The sequence below is a fragment of the Anolis carolinensis genome, chromosome 1, assembly GCF_035594765.1.
Source record: "Anolis carolinensis isolate JA03-04 chromosome 1, rAnoCar3.1.pri, whole genome shotgun sequence".
Taxonomy (NCBI): domain Eukaryota; kingdom Metazoa; phylum Chordata; class Lepidosauria; order Squamata; family Dactyloidae; genus Anolis; species Anolis carolinensis.
In genome coordinates this window covers 179,554,816-179,576,334 of record NC_085841.1, presented here as the reverse complement: position 1 = coordinate 179,576,334, position 21,519 = coordinate 179,554,816, and the positions used below count along the sequence as shown (strand labels likewise).

The 21,519-nt window shown below is 37.7% G+C and overlaps 1 protein-coding gene across 3 annotated transcripts in view; it reads right to left on the bottom strand.

Moving 5' to 3' along the window:
* abca12 (ATP binding cassette subfamily A member 12) overlaps positions 1–21,519 on the bottom strand; it is a 212,858-nt gene that overhangs the window by 34,195 nt on the left and 157,144 nt on the right. For all 3 annotated transcript variants that reach the window (XM_062960972.1, XM_008113539.3, XM_062960963.1), the window contains exons 38-43: positions 17,115–17,220; positions 14,490–14,544; positions 12,076–12,253; positions 7,917–8,032; positions 5,541–5,697; positions 205–473 (exon numbers count right to left, since the gene is read on the bottom strand). In XM_062960972.1, coding sequence (XP_062817042.1) covers positions 205–473; positions 5,541–5,697; positions 7,917–8,032; positions 12,076–12,253; positions 14,490–14,544; positions 17,115–17,220 — 881 coding nt within the window. The remainder of the gene's footprint in view (positions 1–204; positions 474–5,540; positions 5,698–7,916; positions 8,033–12,075; positions 12,254–14,489; positions 14,545–17,114; positions 17,221–21,519) is intronic.

Here is a 21,519-nt window from a genome sequence, read left to right as displayed (position 1 = left end):
CATATGGTTGACTGCAATGGAAGAACAGCAGTATGAAGCAAACTGAAATTAATCCAATCTCAGTGTCATCCTATGTTGCCAAAGCATTTTACAAATCTTTGGTGTTGATGTAAAAGAAAAAGTCACGATCAAAAGATAAACCAACCAAACCATTCCACTTGTTTGCAATTGTGGAATTAGCCTCCTGGTGAAGACATCACTTACTCTAAGATCTTATGCCAAACTTTATGAATTGTCCCATCATCAATCAAGAGACGGATTGAAAAGAATATTGTCCCCTGGATGAACATCCCAAGAAGTTTGGAACTTATCCTGTCCAAATCAAATGTTCTGTCAGGGCAGACCACTCCATATGCTTTCAAGAAGCCCATCAAAGCTTCATGGTATGACAGTTCGATCAAACCATATCCAAAGCAGAATTGTGGGAAGATCAGAAAAACATGCCTCAGAGTTTCAGCGAGGTCAAGCAAGCCCTGAAAGAAACAAAGAATTGTTATAATGTGTAGCATTATGCATTTTAAAAATGTAACCTAATGGATTGAATTCTACATGGCCATAATTTTTACAGCAAATTGCCCATTGAGGGAGAAGATCTATGGTGTGTAAAGAAGTGTGTTACACAGAGACATATTGTGGCACCTCAACCTTCTCTATGGTAGTCCAACCAACCAGCATCACACAATCAGAATGAGAAACCTAGATGATGACCACAATGATGCACTTTATAAATGAAAAAATACACGAGTGCCACATTGATGTATCAAATAGATGCAAACCTAAAGGGACTTAATCTGTTTCCTGCTTTTAAAAAGGCACCTATTTGCCTTTATCTGAACATGCTTCCCATCATCTTGTGCTTTCCCAACCTCCTCAAGTAACACTGTTAAATCTCTGGAAGCCATCAGAGTTGGGAAAGTTTCTGGTTATTTATCACACCACATAGGCTGCTCTGTTGAGAAATCTGAAAGTTGTTTAGAGACAGACAAAAAATGGGAGTGTATCAGATAGTCTCTATTTGTCGTTCTATTCTTGATTATGTTATCATTCTGTGCTAGCAACTTAATTTCCTTAGGGATTGGAAAAGGCAAGAGATGGGAATACAGGGCTGCTTATGAGATGAAATGGTAAATGCAGAACAATAAAACAATAATGGTCTAAGGTGCCATTCCTGCTGGTCATCTTTCTGTTTCAGCCTTCTCCAACCTGGACATCTCCAGATGTCTCTGAAAAACTTTCCCACCACGCTGAGCATTTTATGCAGTTTCAAACCAGTTTGAAGAAAATGGTTTCACTATGCAGATGAATTCCTGGAACCAGTTTGAGCCCTGGATGACTCAAACCACAATAGCACTTATACACATTAAGGTCTTTCTTTCATGTGCTTAGGTAGAGGTTTGCTATCCAGCTGCCCCATTTCGAGCCTAGTTTCAAATTGCATTGAATGATCAGAGCAGATGGGGGCTAAGTTGGGGAAGTACAGTTTAGGTAAGTATGAGAAAAAATGTGGCTCCAGGGCTCTCCCAGGAATATTTTGCCCCAAAATTCCCTCTAGGAAGAAATTTCACCATTTGTTTTCTTTCCTCTATACTATTTTAAGTTCAAGAGGAAATGATCACAAAGTGACCTAAAACAGGAGGTCAAAATGTGTCAAAAATGTTTGCATGCCCCCTGGAGAGTAGTGGGGGGGGGGGCAGAAATATGTTATGATAGGGGAAAGTTGCCTTCCAAAATCTACTGGAGACCCCAGTACAGTTTCCTGCCCCTGGCCTAGATGGTTTCTTAGACACTAGGCTTATATATGGTTGTCAATTGTATATGTAATGGGATGTCCCATTCTCTTTGGGGAGTAAGTTTGCCCATATCTCTAGAGCCAAAGCTTGTCATCTGCAAAACTCATTATAATTTCTAGAATACAACCCTAAGCATGTTTACTCAAAAGTAACTTGCATGGAATTCCACAGGGATTACTCCCTCATAGGGATGAACTGTATTAAACTATTTATTTTGCAAGACCCCCTCTGAACTAATCTTGACAATAAACTTCCTTAGGGTTGCCATAAACTGGAAATGACTTAAATGGTTGAGATCTGATCAAGTTAATTTGGAATAAATGGTTGAGATCTGATCAAATTACACAGCCCATTCAGCACATTGGAAGTGTTTCCACAATTCCAAATGGCTTTCCTATATTCTGTATGTAGTCTGATTCCCAGCCATCTTCAATACTTGTTCATATTAAAATGGTCTTCATGGAGTTAGCTAGCAGATGAGAAAAGTAGCCTGCCATAAACTCCAGACAGTAGTTAAAAGAAAGCTATCTGTGAAAATAACACTTGACATGCAGTAAAAAGTTGGCCTTTGTGGATAACACCTATTCTTCTTGTCATGAAGCATGAGAAATGCAGCTGACATTTGAGTATTGGCCATGTCAGATACACAATAAATTATCATGGGAAGACAGAGCCAAACACCTGCAAAGGACACATCAATGTCAGTCAACACACCCTGCCTGTTTCTGGGCTACAGCAGTTTTGTAAAAATCTTCCTCTTTTGTTTGTGTTTTCTTGCTATTTAAATGCCTTTACAAAAATTGCCTGAGTGTGTAGTCAAGAAAGAAGTAGATCTTCAATGAAAGATGACAAGAAATTCTGTTTTAAAAACAACAGTTGTCTTTCAGAAGAGACAGCTAGTGTTTTTGCACTTAGTACCTTTGCAAGGGTGTAGCTACAGGAAGAAAAATAAGGATTTCCCCTTCAATAAGATTTCTCCCCCTCCATGACATTTCCATACATTCCCCATCATTCCACATAGAAAAGTATCTTAAGCAATTAGGAAAAGAGGTAGCCATCCAAAGAAAAGTGGCAGGCAAAGTCATCAAAAGGATGCAAACACAAGAGTTGTAAGGGTGAACAATTTTCTCATTTTCTTCAATGCTAGAAACTAGGGATGGAAGGAAAGATTCATTAAGGGCAGAATTCTCATTGGGGGCAATGACTCGATTTTGCCACCCCATAGCTACACACCTCTATTGTTAAGACTTTTACAATGATGAGAATACTCTCTTTGCATTTTAGATACTCAGAAATTAGTTTTCAAATTGGTTTTTGCAATACGGTTCCACTTTTAAGTAGAGCTAAATAGTATGCTCATTAGGAAACAATCTTTAAATATCAATGTATTGCCAACTGGCATGGAGAGGCTGCCATTTCAGTACAAGAACAGACTGCCCTCCCCAATGTGTTAACTTCTGCCAGGTTAGCTTGGATTAATGGCGACCCTATTAAGCAAGGCATGTTCAAGACACTCTGCCATGTTCTGCAAACTCAGGACTTGGGTGTTCTTTGATTTAGTTTATCTACCTGTCATACAGTTTTCCTTTTTTTCTGACTCCCTTCTACCTTATCAGGCATTCGTGTATTTTCTAATGAGTCATGTCATTGCATGATATAGCTAAACAGCATAGCCTCAGTTCAGTCATTTTGATATCTTCAGATTTGGCTTGCTCTAGGATCCATTTATTTATCCTTTTGACAGTCCACAGTAGCTGTGGAATACTCCTCCAGCAGAATACTTTAAATGACTTGCTTCTCATCCTTTCAGTCTTCAACATTCTCCAAGTTTTACAACCCTATGTAGAAATCTGAAATATTATGACATGGATAATCCTAACCCAAGTATTCAATGATTTACACTTCAGCAACAATCCAGTTATTTCATAACTGCCCTCCAAAATCCTAGTTTTCTTTTGACTTCCATTTTGATTCATAACTGAACCAAGATATAGAAAATCTTTTGACTCTTTTGATGTCTTCGTCATCGACCTTAAAGTTATGTAAATAATCTGTTTTTTGCTTTCTTAATGTTCAACTGCAATTTTTGTACTAAAGGGTTTCAAATAATACACATGGATAAATTAACATTTGCATCATACAGGGGTTCCATGCATTCATGTACATAATTTGTAAACTTCAGCTTGAGTTTGGTGGTAATGCTAGCAATTTCTAACTACAAGCCAGAATAGATTTTTTTTCAGCTGCCAAAAAATTCATATGCAAAAGCTGAACAGTCCTTTTAGTTCCATCTTTCAAATGGTTTAGAAGAATAGTTAGAGAGCCAAAGTTCAATCTTATCTCTTCTATACACTGGATAATATGTGGCATTTGATGCCAATCTATTTGAACTTTAGGCTGTAACCGTGAGACAGAATACAAATCTGCTTGTTGAGCATTGTACTTCCAACACCTAAATGTATTAGCATGATAAATCTTATTTAACCTTTGAGGGGTCAAATACATCTATACATTATTTTGTACTGAGTCTTCCTTTAAAGTAGCTCTCTACAAAAGGCAATGTGTTATCCATACCAACAGTGGCATACAGGGAAGGAAAGCTGAAATTAACTCTATAATGCACATCTTCATCCTAACGTCATCTCTTCATTTTCTGTTAACAGTTAACCGGATGCACATTGAGAGATGAATTTTATATCTATATCTTTAGCAGTAGAATATCACTGCTTTTGCCCACTGCCTTAACCCAATACTGACTATACCTAAGAGGATGGGCACTGGTTATCAGAAGGGAGCTCAGAGCTGGGGTGATGAATCCACTCCTACAAATCTCTTGGGAAGAAGACAGGTGGACAAACATCAGCATTCTGGAAGAAGCAAAGACCATCAGTAATGAAGTTCTGTCTCTCCACCACCAACTTCACCGGACTGGCCAAGTTGTCCAAATACCCAATCACTGTCTCCCAAAGCAGCTACTTTACTCTCAACTTAAGAATGGAAAATGGAATGTTGGTAGACATCATGGGTTTAAAGATGGGTTTAAAGCTAACCTTTAAAAAGTGATATAAATATCAAGAAGTGGGAAGCCCTGCTCCTTGAGGTCATCTGTTACCAACTGGAGGTCATCTGTTACCAACAGTGCTATGGATTTTGAGGAGGCACCAACAGAGGGTGAAAAGGGAGAAATGTGTCAAGAGGGAGGCATGTCAAGCAAACCCTTGTCAGGACCACCTTCCATATAGAAATCTATCTCTTCAATGTGAAAGACCATGCAGATCCAGAATATCTCTACAGTGACTTACAGATCCACCACCAAGACTCTACCCCTGGAAGACAATCATATCCAGCCATGAGTAATTGCCTCCAGCTTTGAACTGATCTGAATCCCCATCTATATTTAGCATTTTTATAGCTCTGTTCAAAACCTGGAGTGGATTCATCATTCCATTCACATGGCAACCATCAATCTCACTGGTAGCCATAGAGAACTATCTGTTTTCTCCAGCCATTTGTCTTTATATAGACTGAAGGTACTCCCAAAAGTTTAACTAGCTGTATGCAAAGCCTTCCATGTGTAGACTGTCATTTAATATATGCAATGATATTGTCCACTTTCCTACCTGATTAAAAAATTAAGAATACTCAGTCCCAATTCCTCTGAAATGAAATAGTGGTCTGTTCCCTGAAGAGGAATGCATTTCACACACTTGTTATACATGAATACAAATGACATGTTGTCAGGAGTTTTACCTGCTCTTGCTTTTCATGGGCAAGTTCTAACACAGTTGAATGCGTGTTTATTGTGTTGATGCCAAAGAACAAGTTGATGCAGACATAAACTATGAAGGCCATCCCGGTTTCCTTGAATATGCCAGCCAACAAATACATCCATGAAAATGTTGAGTATCTGTAAAACATTCATCGTAACCACAACAACAACAACAACAACAACAGAAAGTACGATCTACACAAAAGATCATCAAAATAGAGCTATAAAAAGGTGTTTCGTTTTCTGATTGACACTTCCTGGTGATTTTTTTTCTTTTGGACTAGAAGAAAATAATGTTTCTTTTCATTGTTCCAAGGACAAAAAAAAACAAACAATAAAACTGCCTGAAGTTGATCAAGATTTTCTAAAAATACATGATAAAAGGAAGAATGAAGGGGAAGAAGGGATGCTGTGGTTTCTGAGGTGACCTGGGTTGGAGCGATCACTATAGACATTTTAATTAACAAAAAGTTAAGTGAGAGTTCATGCTGACACAATTCACTATTTTATTTATTTTTTCAGTTCTACCTTCCTACTGAAATGCTGCAAAATAGCATATCCAAAATACAAAAGAATGTTGTTGTTGTTGTTGTTTTGTTTTTTTTTAAAAAAGAAGAAATGAAGTTCTACTGATATAGAGAAAGATGAACTGATTTTATTGTGAAAACAATATAATATTACAGTGCTTTAATTGTTTTGCATAGAAAATAAAAGACAAAGATGAAGAGAGGAATGAGGTTAAAAATCTCTCTCCCCCATCAGGAGCTCTATAGGACAGAATGTGAATCCTATTGTAAATTTCACATGGATTAAACCAGGGGTCCCCAAACTAAGGCCCGGGGGCCGGATGCGGCCCTCCGAGGTCATTTACCTGGCCCCCGCCCTCAGTTTTATAATATAATATATTGTATATACATTGATAATAATATTATAATGCAATACAATATAACACTAATAATAATACCATATAATAATATTAATTATATATTCTATATTACATATAATATTACTAATAATATTACAGTATAGTGGTATAGTTCAATAAAGTAATATATAATGCTAATATTGTGCTATGCTAATAATATAATATATTGTATGTACATATAATTTGTAAGCCACTCTGAGTCCCCTTTGGGGTGAGAAGGGTGTGATACAAATGTAGTAAATAAATGAAGTAAATAAATAATAAATAAATTTTAGACTTAGGCTCACCCAAAGTCTGAAATGACTTGAAGGCACACAACAACAACAACAACAACAACAACAACAACCCTAATTAACTTGATTATCTCATTGGCCAGAAGCGGGACCACACTTCCAATTGAAATCCTGATAAATGTATGTTGGTTAAAATTGTTTTTATTTTTAAATATGATATTGTTCTTTCATTGTTCTTGTTGTTGTTGTTGTTTTTGCACTACAAATAAGACATATGCAGTGTGCATCGGAATTTGCTTGTATTTTTTTTCAAATGATAATCCGGCCCCTCAACAGTCTGAAGGATTGTGGACCGGCCCTCAGCTTAAAAAGTTTGAAGACCCCTGGATTAAACAATAGAATCAATGGGATTAACTAGGCAATGACTCACTATTCAAAATTGATTCAATAGTCTATTCTAGTTGGGATTAAACAATAAAATTAGGTCTAAGAAAATCAACTGAGTTGATGCTGATGACTGTAGTTATGATCTGAATGTAGTACTTATATTCATAACAATTGTTTTCATACCGAATCACAGAGGTCACAAGGAGGGAGCGTAATTTAAGAATGTGGAACAAGTTATTACACGCTCTCTTAGAAGCCAACAAAATAATCTGTAGATCCTTGTCAGATCCCCAAAATTGTTCTCAGGACTCTTTCACACTACATAATTATAACACTATGATTCAACTTTAATGGATTCCACTATGGCAGTGGTTCTCAACTTGTGGGTTTCCCGGTGGTTTGGCCTACAACTCCCAAAAATCTCAACCAGTTTACCAGCTGTTAGAATTTCTGGGTGTTGCAGGCCAAAACATCTGGAGACCCACAGATTGAGAACCACTGCACTATGGAATCCTGGGATTTGGAATTTCATGAGAACTTAGAGCTTTCTGGATGAGAATTCTACAGATCCTTCTCTCCAAACTGAAAATCCCAAGATTCCACAGATCATTGCTATGGCAGTTATAGTGGAACCATAATGCTGTTATTCTGGAGTGTATAAAGACCCTTAAACTCTTTTCTGGAAACCAAAAATACTATCATTCCGAGGGCTGGGACACTCATAGTTTAGACACCCAGTGTCCTAGTACTTAATGGGGGTGGTAAAGCAGAGCATTAAGTTGAACTTGAGTTAAATTAAACAAAATCCTTACCCAAACAAGATGAGAAGTAGGGTTACAGCCAACAGGTTACTGTCATTGAAGAAAGCTGGTATCTGAAAAACTGAAATTATGCCTACTGAGAGTGTAACAGGTACCAGAAAGTAAACCTGTGGGAGGATAATAATTAGAAGTGATTATCATAATCATAATGCTAAGCCCAGTTATTATAACAACACATGCATGTTACACTTGGAAAAAAGGGGTCTTCATTATATGAAAAATGCTGTGCTTCCTTATGGTATATGTAGAACCACATCTTTTTACATTAGTATAATTTCCACGCTCTGTTCTTGTTCCTAGGCACTGACATGGATTTGTGTCACTATTCCATATAACATTATCTAGATGATTAAAAACCATTAGACATCCTTCTTAGCACTTTAAGCAATACACATTTTGATATCAAAGGAGTTTTGTTAAAGGAAAAATCTTATTTCTAAGAAAGCAAAGTGGTAAGAATAACATTGTTCTGCAGAAAGATAATAGTATTTTTTAAAAATGCAAATAACTTTAAACAGCATTTCTATCAATGATACTTAGCAATTTTTGATGACACCATTGCAAGGGGCAACAGTTGGATTCTCTACTAATTTTCTTACAAAATGACCAGACTCTCACAAACCACCCTTTCCCTTCTACAGTCTCTTGTGCTCATCCACTCCCACACATCATGTACACCAAAGGACTGAGCAGAAGGCATTGGAGAAGCATCAGATTACGTCCCTAGAACCATCCACCTTCACAGTTTCATATGTGGAATTTTTTTGCTGCTATCAATGAAGCAGAATTTTTACCATTTATTTTGTCTTAAGTGGACAATAGCCATATGCCCAGGGGCTATTTTTCTGCTCCTGGGATCTTCTGGGTAGTGCCCCAAATGACAAAACACCAACAAAGCCAAGATTTTAGGATTTTGAAATGTGGTGTGTGGTTTTGTTCTTCATGTTTAAAAGTGCAATGTTCTCTACAACCTTTTCACAAGCTTGCTGCTCAACTATCTCTTTGGGCCAGAAAAGAACCAGCTCAAAGTATCTGGAGAGGTTGAAGACCACAAAAACAGCTCGGGGGGGGGGGGCACATGCTGCCTCAGGGTAATACTTTGGCCACCAGGGGCTAATTGAAACAGATTTTTAAATAAGATAAACCCAGCAAAATATGTTAGCCAAAAGCAAGATGAGCTGAACTCAGAATGGATATGAGCATTCACCCATTGTTTGCAAAAGGTTTTTGTAAACAATGGGTGAATGCTCATATCCATACTGATAAAGGCTGAAATAACTAAACAAAAGACATAAGGCAAAAGAGTAGAAACTCCACAGGTTTAACTTCTTGCTGACCTCAGTCCTCACGCTGTCAGTTTGGCAAGGGATGGGGGGAATTACCTACCATCTTCATGTAGTTTACATCACTGCTTTCTAAACTATGAATCCCAACTCCAAGTGGGATCCTCTTAGCTTAATGTTCAGTTCCCAAATAAATCAATAACAGTAAAGGTTTTTTGAACATTACCTAGTAAACTGTGTTGCAGTGTTTTCAGTGAACTCATAAAAGGAAAATCAGCCTGTTTAGCCTTGAAAATGTTGATTTCTTATAAGTAAGTGTTTGATCTTTGTATCTATTTTAGATAGCTATATACCCAGCATCATGTAAAAATTTCTCAGGCCAAAAGATATCCCAAGTGGAAATGTTTAACAGGCTTGTTGTCTATGTTTTCCTGGAAGAGGAACAATGTTATAGCATTTTTCTTGGTCTCTTTGTAAAAAGATGTATCTTGGTATGCAAATTTCCTCAATGGATATTTTAATTTGTGTACTTATGACTTCTCTTCCTTGTAGGGTAAAGAGAAATGACTTAAAACCACCCCAGTTTCTAATGAGGAGTAGCCCCAAGACACTCCCGTCTTTTCTCTTAGTTAGGAACAAGGATTGCTTGTCAGCAGGGATTCAATGAGAAAGTATCAAGTTGCAGCATACTGCTGCATTAGTTTCAGTCTGCTGCATATTGATTTCAGTTAGATCATCAGGATGCTTTCAAGTGGATGATTTATAAATACACCATTTCACAGCAAGCACCTAATGCATGAAAAGAAGCATGCCAGTTATAATGAGAGTGGAGCCAGAAGAGTGGGTCTGGTCAGCCCTTCAGGCCTAACCACTTCTGTGTGGTTGGTTAGTTGGTTGAGAAATGGAGGTGTGATGGCCAATTGGACATGGCTTGTAATAACGTGCATGAGAGAGCAACACAGAGTGATTTCATAATGTAAAGGGCTGGAGGATAAAATGAGGCTATAGATTACATGAAGGCCCTGTTAAACTTTCATAAAAACACATTCTATCTCTACCCCAAGCAGTAGTTCAGGCAGCCAATTCCCTAATTCCCAATTCCCTAAAGGACTGCCCCAACAGGATTGTTGCTTGATCATTCACTTTGCATGCATGTTTCAGATTTGCATCTACAGAGATGTTGCCCAGGGGATGCCTGGATATGTTACCATTCTGCTGGGAGGCTTCTCTCATGTCCCTACAAGCTAGAGCTGACAGACAGGAGTTCACCCAATCTTGCAGATTCAACCGCCAACTTTCAGGCCAGCAGTTCAGCTAGCACAAGGGTTTAACCCATTTTGCCACCACAGCTCCTACTGCTTTCACCATGCAATGTGGTTTACACTACAACAACATACTGATGTGCATTAACGACTCTATTTTGGAATATTCTCTGACTTCACTTATCTCAATTTAAAGCGCACTACAGCATACGTTTGTGGTGCCCAGTATATACCTACCACATTCTCAAGCTGCTTTCAAGCTTTATTAAATGATCAGTATAGATGTGCCCTCAGACTGAAATTAATTCTTCCCTCAACATGGTTATAACTGAAAATATTGTATTGTGTTTTTGCCTTCCAAACATGTTTAGATTGTTTAAGCTGTGCAGGTTTTAATAGGATTATTTTCTCTTTTAACTTCTGTAAAATAAGATTTTAGCTGGACTTTGCTTTAGTTTTTGTAAGCTACTCTATGGAGTGAATTTTTCACTAATTTCCTTCTTGAAGGAAGTAATGAGTAATTTCAGAAACTGCTTCGAGGAAGCCTTTTAAAAGTGTACTGTTCACAGCATATTTGCAATTTCAAACTTATTTTGCACAAAAATCACATTTGGTTTTTTTCCACAGAAAGGGGTATTTAATGTGGGGAAAACATTATTTTTCTGCATGGAAAATAATATTTCTGCATAAATTCATTATGTTTTATGCAGATTTTTTTTTCTTTTTCAGGAAATCAACCAAATGCAAATTTTGTGCAAAATGAGTCACCAGTGATAGCATCCTGTACTGGAACCAGCCTTTCTGCACAGAAACCATATCTCTGCAATTCTATATACTGTATATAAAAAGCTGTCCCCTGTGCAAAAAATTACTGTTTTATGTTAAAAACATGCACACATTTTGTGAAATATAAGTCTCAAACAACAACAAAAATCCTGATTAGTTGAGGATTGTGCTATTTTTTCCCAGCCATTTAAAATATATTTTTGAATATGTCTTTCATCCCTAGTTTTAGCGATCCTTGCTGGGAGCAAATCAGTGTATAAATCAGTGTAAATAAATACAAATATTTTTGAGAATTTTTTACAGTGGTATGGATACTTTCCCTTATATGTATAGGACTTTTCTATGGCAGCGTTAGAAAAGGAAGGTCACATGCAGTAGCCTTTACATGAGTAGCCATTACTCAGAGATTTTAACAAAATATATACCATAGAATGACTTTTAGACCTGCCTTTTTGCCTCTGCTACAATGGAATTTAACCTCAAGGCAATTTTTCTGCCTACAAGTGAAAAATAAATTGAAGCCATGACCTTAATAGCACAGTGATCTTTTTAAAATGTGCTGAGCTTTATGCATATAGCACATCCAAAAGGGGGGGAAAGAAACCGACAAGAAGTGCCTATGTGTCTTGGGGTGTGTGTGCCTGTGTATTAATTAAATACTTCTAATTTAAAATCTGATGCACTTACACAACATTTATATTGCAATTACCGTTAAGATGAGTTCAAGACAAAACTGTATGTCACATCATCTGAAGCAATCTTAAAGCTGTTCTTGATCACACAAGTTCTTATATTAATTTTAAGAGAGAAAGCACTTACCAAGTCATAAATGAAGTTAGTCACCCAATAGGTTTTCACACCCATGCCTGAGATATGTTGTAGCTGTTTTGCCTTGTTCTGGTGTTCCTTTACCACATAAAGCACAAAGCTAGATGTGGTGATGGAGTAGCCAATAAGGACACACATAGACACAATGAGATCCAGTAAACCGTTAAGCCTGAGAGAGGAAAATGAAAACAAAAGTGTTGCTTTCCCAAATAAATATGCAGCTAGGACTGGAGAAAGGTTCAACAATGTCCAGGGCAAAATGTCATCTTGGATGACTTTCTTCTCAATCAGTGGACCCTAGCTGGTTTACCTGACTGTGATAACAGTCCTCTAAGCCAGTGGTTCCCAACCTTTTGTCCTCCAGGTGTTTTGGACTTCAGCTCCAGGAATTCCTGACAGTTGTCCATGCTGGCTGGGGATTCTTGGTGTTGAAGTCCCAAAAACTTGGATGACCAAAGGTTGACAACCACTACTCAAACCAAAACTAGCTGCCCATGTCTAGCCATTCTCCAAAGCTTAAGAGTGGCAGCAAGTTAAGACACTATTCATATGTCAGTTAGAAAGGTCTAATGTTAGTTTTCAATATGTTTTTATAGATTTTAACTGAATCTTGTAATACCGGTTATATTTAATTCTGTTTTAATGTTTGTATATTTGTAGATTTTAAATGTATGGAAGTGCTTTTAATGTATGCCGCTTTGAGTCTCCTGGTGGAGAAGAAAAGCAGGGTATAAATAAACATAATAATAATAATAATAATAATAATAATAATAATAATAATAATAATAATAATCAGGTCCAACCAAATATCCATTTGAACAGGAATGTTTTACAGGAAGACTACCAATAAAGCTGCCACATGAGCTTTCCAATGTTCCTGGGTCTGGAGCAGTTACTAAGAAAGTTTTTCTTAGGACTGTGTCAAAGGGACATTACACTATGTAATGTAATTTTTTTGTTACTGGGTTATAAATGCTATTTCCTGATTGATTCTATCATAAAAACATGAAAAAAGTGTATTAAACTGCAAAAACTTTGTTCCTGCAGGACATCCTGCAGCACATTTTGCTATAGTTTTTCAATGAATATCTCATAGAGTCTCAACCTATTCAATATAGTTCGTGGCAACCACAAAAACTATGTCCCTGGAGTATAACAACTACTTTCAAAATAAGCACTGCACAATCAAACAGGAAATAATACTTTCAAGCCAGGAACAGGTTTTTTCCCCCAAATTTTGTTACATAGTGTTATGTATTGTTAGATACACAAAATTTCTCAAATATGTCAACATCAGGACAGATACTTATGAAAGAAGCAGCATGATAATAAAATCTTAAACTATTTGTTATTGTATATATGATGAACAGCTAGGGATGGAATTCACATTTTTCCTCATTCCAATGTTGGGGAAAATAATCTGTTTGAATTCTTATGCTGTTGGGAGGTGTGGGATGCCAAGTTGACAGAAGCTGCACAGCTTTCACTGAAAAGTGCAAAGCTTTTACAGCTATGTATGGGATACTGTTTTTCCACCCTTTCCCTCCTTCCTCTCACCCAACACCAAAGTCATGTTTGACAGTTTTTTGTTTGAGAGCTGCAGCCTCTAGACAAGACTTCTGTGAAATAATGACGAGGAAGAGTTGTCGATGGAAGTTTCAGGGGGAAGAAGGTACAGATGTTTGGCAGCTGTCTGTCCAGTTTCTTTTTTTCCTACAACTTCTGTCCCTCCAAGCCCCAACACTGATGGTTCAGCTGTGAAAAGATGGTTCAGCTGTGAAAGAGCACTTGGAAGAGGAAACTTAAATATATTTTCACAGCCTCTAGTCACTATTTCACAGAAATCCTGACTAGAGGCTTTGAAAAGACATTTTAGCTATCAAACTACCAGGGAAGAGGCTTGAGGCAGGACTTGAAGTGTCTTTTTACCACCTCTGGTCAAGATTTCTGTGAAAGACATGGAGCTGGGAGATGGTGCAGAAAAAACAGAAATTTGACCACTAACCTTCAAACTTCTGCAACTCCCCTTTCTCAATTTTCCAAATTTCTTAATCTTAATAGAAATCCAAAACGTGATGCTGCTTTGGGCTAGAAGGGGAAAAGTCTCTGCAAAACTGTGGATACATTGGCCCTTTCTACATTGCCATATACTTCATATTATCAAAGGAGATAATCCACATTATCTGCTTAGAACTGAATTATGAGTCTACACAATCATATAATCCAGTTCAAAGCAGATTATCTGGATTTTATATGGCAGTATGGAAGGAACCTTTGTGGATTGTTTTTCTTCCTGCATCAGTTTTCAAAAAGAATGAGAACTCCAGTTTTGACCATACTCAGGAAACTGAGTGAGAAAAAAATTGTGAGAGTTTTCCACATCCCTTAGAAATCCAAAATCTTACATGACTTGTTCTTGGCTCTCTCCACCAGGATAAGGATGTGCAACGACAGAAATGCCTACAACAAAAACAACAACAGCAACAGCAAATTTAAGGATTTTCTATGAACAACGGCACGTTTAAGGATTTTTTAATCAATTCTGACTAAAAGTGCAAAGTCCAAGAGCAAAGAAGTAAATGGAAGACTGATAAGCACCATGCTATTTCATTCAAAGCAAAACATAAATGGATAGATCTGAAAGCCTTTCACACTATACAATTACACTATTACAATTGTACTTTAACCATCATAGTTGAATCCTGTGGAATCCTAGAAATAGCAGCTGAGGAACGGGCCTTTGCAACCTTCAAACATGGGGCTTTTTGGTGTTTGCAGACAAACTACAAATCCCAGGATATAGTTAAAGTGGAATCATAATGCCATAATTGCTTAGTATGAAAAGGCATTATCAACCTAACTCCCCCTCCCCCAAGCTTCTGAGAAGCAAAGTGGCATAACAAAGTGGCATAATCACATTTTCAAATTTTGATGCATAATGGTTAAATGTTCATCTACTTTTAAAAAACACCTTAGAGCCACCAAAGTGGCCCCAAACACTGATAAATAATCAAGGAAGTTGTGGTTAATGTCTGCCAACTTCACTCAGTTGTGTGAACCCCTCAAATCTAATTCCAGGGACATCACTGATTTCCAAAAATGCCAACAAGCCCAAATGCTACAGTATTGCATGGATTGCAATCTCTAGGAATAGAGGAAGGACCTCTTCTTGAGCACCACCGGAATTGCCGAGTATCACTGCGGATTGTGGCGATCCCGGTGATCCTGACAGTGCCTGCGCTTTTCCCAATCTCAGCATACGGGGGGGGGGGGGGGGGAGCCTTTTTAAGCTGGCTCAATCCATCTTTCCAAATGAAAAGACAGGAAGCGTCCCTGCTATTTTGGAGTGGTAGCAGGGTTTTTGTGCCAATTTCACCATGGTGCCACCCCAAAAGTACTCATCCAGGGTGTGATGGAAGCCATCAAGCTCCATGATACAAATGCCAAAACAAAAAAACAAAACAAAAAACCTGTCACCACCACCAAATTTCAGCCCGTGTGGAGAGATCCAGTGCTTGCAATCATGAAAAAAATAATATAGGGAGGGAAGGAACAGGAGGTTAGAAACTTAGTTTACTGTTTGAGTTTATACCAATAATAGAAACTATAAAAATGAGGGGGGGGCACATATATTAGTGTTAAATACTTCAAAATCTTTCTATTGATTATTGCAACTTGGAAGGAAAGAGTTCCAATTACATTATATAACAATAACAACATATTGTAGTTATAGGTAAGGAGTGAGACTAACATTAATTCTGTTGGTGTAGTGAATAACATGTCCTAGCTGCTGTCTTAGTTATAAACAGGCATTTGTATAGGCATTTTTCTTGAATTTTTCACATATTACATTCTGTTATTATTTCTTAATGTGTTTTTTTAATGAAAGCATCCAAAATGGTAATAAATTATGTTCCAACTTTTTTGTAGAAGAAAGAACAAACTTTTCCATCTCTGTTTCTTTATGTTTTATTCATGGCACCAATCTTGGCTGACAATTTTTTTCCATTTCCCCGTTAGGCTTTTTGTTTTCTCTTCTTGAGAAGATCTTTGGAACTAGGATGTCAATCTAATATTAGGTTTTAATAATACGTATATGGAAGGAGTGACATTGAAAATGATGGAAGTGAGAGGTGTTGCTCACAGCTGATTGTAAACAAACAAAACCCATCTACTTATCAGGCTTCCTCCCTCCTTATTTTATATGAATGAGGTACAATAACTAGAAAGCATTTTCCATCTATCAGAAATAAAGGAGATACAGTTTGACTAAGCTGTTAATGCTCCTTCTCTGTAAAACCATTTTCTCTTTACTGCAGCTTAGGCTAGAAGTCAAAATTTCCATTTCAATACATATTTTTCAAGACTTGGAAGACGAGGCTGCACAATATACATAAGTCGAAAGCCATTATGATTTGCTTAGTGACAGCATAAAAAGTTCTTTTTATGTGCCTCTTTAAATACACCAAGCCTAAGTCAAACCTCAAAAGCAGGATTGCCACCTATTTCAAATTGTGAAAATGACAGCAAACCTTTTATCTGGCCATTTCACTGGTTCTTAAGCTGTCATTTATTTGTCAAAGCAACAAATGGCCTTGGCTGCTGGAAAGGTTCATTGGAAAAAGTTCCATCAATTCTGCCTCCAACCAAGTTTCAAGAAGTCTGTCCTGTCTAGATTTACAGTATGTTGCATTTCCTGGCTCCCGAGTGCTGGGACGCATTTGAATGAGAAGCCAGAAAGTAATTCTCGCTTGATTGTTGTATTTGATTTTTAAAGGAATGTTTGCTAATTAGTTTTGTCTCTGGCTGCAGAGAACAGAACCAGGAGCATGAAGAGGAAAAGTGTAATTGATGCCCTGAAAGTCTAAGAATTGGATCAGCCATTCTACAGTTTTACACTGATCATGCTTAATGGGAAGAAATAAAAGTGTTGTGCTTCACTGTGTCACAGCGTATTAGGCACGGCTGAAAACAAAAGCCTCTCAACCTGTAGCTGCAAATGACACTGCCAAGGTCTGTTGAGCACCTACCGTATTCAAAAGACTTCTCTTTTGGCAAGTTAGCACGGAGTATGATGTTATTCAAACTGTTCAGGTATGCTGGGAGACTGTGGTAACCTTCAGGATTGTACCACACCTGTGTTGGAGAAACCAAAAAAATAGGGGAAAGTTTTTATTTTTTTAAAAAAATGTTTCTTTTCATTTTTGTTAATGGGGAAAATCATCAAAATTTAGATCAGTGGTTCTCATCCTGTGGGTCCCCAGATGTTTTTGGCCTTCAACTCCCAGAAATCATAACAGCTAGTAAACTGGGTGGGATTTCTACGAGTTGTAGCCAAAAACTTCTGGGGACCCCAGGTTGAGAACCACTGATTTAGATGATAGGTTCATCCATATGACGGGACCTTTCATACTGCATAGTAATAGCACTCTGATTCTGCTTTAAGTGCTATGGCAACCTCCAATGGAATCCTGGGATTGTTCATTGAGGACAGGGCTTTTGGAATTCCAGGATTCATTAGAATGTATCCATGGCAGTTAAAGTGGAATCATAACATGCACCCTTCCACACTTAAAAGGCCCCATATATTATTCATTTTTGTTCATTAAAATGAATCTCCCACCTGGCTCAAACAAGGTGTATATTTATAGAAATATTACTTTTCAAGCATATACTTTTCAAACATATATTTCTTTATGACTTCAAAAATGCCTGGAGGAAGCAATAGGTTGGATGAAGGAAAACAAATTGAAATGGAATTCAGATGCATTTTAATAGTATTTGTCTGTTTGTCTATATTGTCTCCTGCTTTGAGCCATATTGGAGAGGCAGGTAGCAATTAACAACAACAGTAGCAGCAACAATAATTATTCTCCTTCTCCACTTTCTTCTTCTTATGATAACTCTGTATTATCATGAATTTCACCCATACTTTCCCCAAATGTCATTTAGTCACCCCCCACTTTTATCCTTGTTCCTTCCGGGTTTTACTGCATGCAGAAGGGCCCTAAGAGTTTACGCACAATATGTATTCTCATCATTTTCTGTTTCTTGCTCTTAGCCACATCTCCTCTCTGTTGGAAATAGTAACCTTCTACAAACCTCCTATACTAGTTCTTTGTTACGTATATAATTGAGACTGCTTGCTGTATTGTATTTATATATTGGTATGCAGTTTTCCCTTAACTCTATGTTGTTGGAGGTTGTGGGAGGGACTACAGACCATGTGACCCTGATCTCAGAATGTTCAGAGTAAGACTCCATTTTAGAATCTGTTTGAATCAGAAGTCAGTTGAAGTCAGTTAAGTCAGTTAGAAGTCAGTTGAGGTTTGAGTCAGTTTGAGTTAGAAGTCAGTTGAGTCTGTTGATGTCAGTTAGAGCAGGAGTATAGTCAGTATGCTGCAGTGAGGTGCCAGTTAATATAGGAGTCTGTTTGCAAGTATAGTACAGTCAGTTGAAGTATAGTACAGTGTAGTACAGTTGATATATTATTCAGTTTACATGAAAGCAACAAGCAATGTACCTGTATGCTAAATACATTAAGTTTGTAAGTAAATCAACTACGTTAACTTTTAACGAAGACTACTTATTTTTTGGTCTCTTGAGAGCATGATTTTAAAGCAATATATTTTATGGGAGAGTAGATATATTATGGGGCAATTGAAGTAACACTTCTGAAGATCTGCTATATATTTTGTGCATTGGCATATCTTTGTTCCTAACAGTTCAAAGAGATAATCAGGGATTTCAATCTAACAGCTGAGAAACCTAGACTGCCTTGCATTAATACAAGTGGATATTTACCACTGAGGAGAAGATTGACTCAAGTGAGTTTTTAACTCTTCTCAGGAAGATCATACTTTATAAAAGGTTATGATCTCTAACAAGGACATGCATTTCATATCAATTATTCTCCAAAAGGGTAATGCTTCCAAAAGTGATTCCTGGTTTTCCCAATACTCTCTTCCCGCATCAGTCTGTAGATAGTTTGGATGTGGTATCCTCCATTTTCTAATTTGGGCTTATTATCTCTCCTCCTTCCATGTTACAGAGCCTATCACCATGGGATGTGAAGAAACCTACTTATTTATTTATTTATTTATTTATTTATTTGCAGTATTTATATTCCGCCCTTCTCACCCCGAAGGGGACTCAGGGCGGATCACATTATAACACACATAGGGCAAACATTCAATGCCCATAAACACATCAAACAGAGACTGAGAGACACACGCAGAGGCAAGTTAACCTTCTTCTGAGGGGATGTTCGATTCTGGCCACAGGGGGGAGCAGCTGCTTCATCATCCACACTGACGGCACTTCCTCATTCCAGGTCGTAAATTAGTTAATCTTGCCTCCCCACTTTATAAGTGGTATCTTATCTCCTACTTGATAGATGCAACTATCTTTCGGGTTGCTAGGTCAGCAACGAGCAGGGGCTATTTTTTATTTTTAATTGACGGGTGCTCACCCCGCCACGGGCTGGCCTCAAACTCATGACCTCATGGTCAGAGTGATTTAAGGCAGCTGCTCAACAGCTGCGCCACAGCCCGGCCCCCCACAGCCCGGCCCCCCACAACAATTTGTATATTGTTTACAAATATTGTTTACAAAGAAGATTAGCATGCTTTATTTTCCTCTTAGATTGGATATGGGAGTGTGGGACTGATTGTTGTTCACCTTCTCCTTGTATGATACACCACTAACTAAAAATATGGGTGTTCTTAAATCCTTTGAAAAAAGCAGATATAAATATAACTCTGCATACTTCTTAATGAATGCATGTATCTATGAACATAATGTTATGCATGTATCTATGAACATATCTAAGAATAATATAGCATAGTTCTTTAAAGGGTTTTGCAAAATAAATTTTACTCTCAGATAAATAACAGCATAATTGGAGCTGTAATTTGGAGCCACTATAAGATAGTGGATGAGAATCGTCTTACATAAATGCACTCAGTACAAAAAGAAGAAGTAGAAGGAGATAAATACAAAGTGTCTCTGTTTTTATGAAGCTATTTTCAGAACAGAACTACATAGCAGTGGTTGTTATGCTTTGAAATAAATTTCAGGCATCTTGAAAGGCTCCCCCCCCCCCCCCGCCCCGCGGCACTATGTTTCTTATGTTACAGACCACAAGTATGTCTTCTTTTAGAGAATGATTTTTATCTGTTATAAAAATGATATCATATAAAATACAACTCCAAAAGACTGTTCCACAAGAATAGGCCAATTGTAATTGGGAAGGAGGGTCTATTCTGCTTCTCACAAGGGAAGATGTTGTATTTTGATTCTCACCGTTTTGAAACTGCAAAATGAAAAAAGGTTGTTGTAATGTTCAAGAGGTAGAAAATAATGTTGGATTACAAACTGAGGAAAGGATTAGTTGCAACTCAGTGTCGCATGCTAAATCACCATCTTCAAAATAGATATTCTATCACCAGGAGTTTAATATATCTTTCTGAAACAATAAAATGCCTATTTCCTATTAAATCAGAAAGAAACTGACTCCTTTTCTATTGTTTGTAGGTTACAATAAGTACCCATTAACTTATTCCATATACCCAAGACATTTTACTGATTGAGGTGAAGGACAAGCCATGAATACACAACCTCATCTATTAAAAGAAGCTGACTGAAAAGGCAAATGGACTTTATTGTAGTAGGGATGGCTCAGTGTCGCTCATTGCAGGGCAGATTAGGGGCATTGGGGTCTGCTCAGGAAGAATGGTTGTGGAGGGCTGTGGGTTAGGTAGACGCTTAATCCTCCATCCCTCACCCTGCAAAGGATAGATAGCATGTACAGTTGACCCTCCACATGTATCGGTTTCACTTATTGCAGATTTGATTATTTTGTGGATTTCATTAATATGGTCTCTGTAGAAATCTCTCAATTCTCCAATGCAATTCTAAGATCAGCTTTCACCAGAGGTTGGCCATAAAGATGTGCTGAAAGACCTAAAGAGCCGTAGGAGCCTTCCACGCAGTTGTATAACCCAGAATATCAAGGCAGAAAACCTCTCAATATCGGCTTTGAACTGGGTTATCTGAGCCCACACTGCCATATATTCCAGTTCAAAGCAGATAACTTTGGATTTTATCCAGCTGTGTGGAAGGGGCCTGAGACAGAACACCTCTGGAATCACTAGGTCCTCCAGCATAATTCTGTGATCAACCTTCTGTGAAAGTTGAGCACAGAGCTTCACTAGAGGATCTAAAGAATCCTAGAGAAATTTTCTCTCAAGAGAAAAAAAAAATACATGATAGAAACATTCCACTTTCATGTGCCCTTAACCCCAGCAAATTTGGAGAGCCAATTGTCATTGGGTTCATCCCCACAGCTCTAAATAATGAGAAGCTTCTGGGTGCAACTCCTCCACAGGTGTGTTTCCTCTGAAAGTTCATCAGTGGAAATCTGTAAGATTTTAT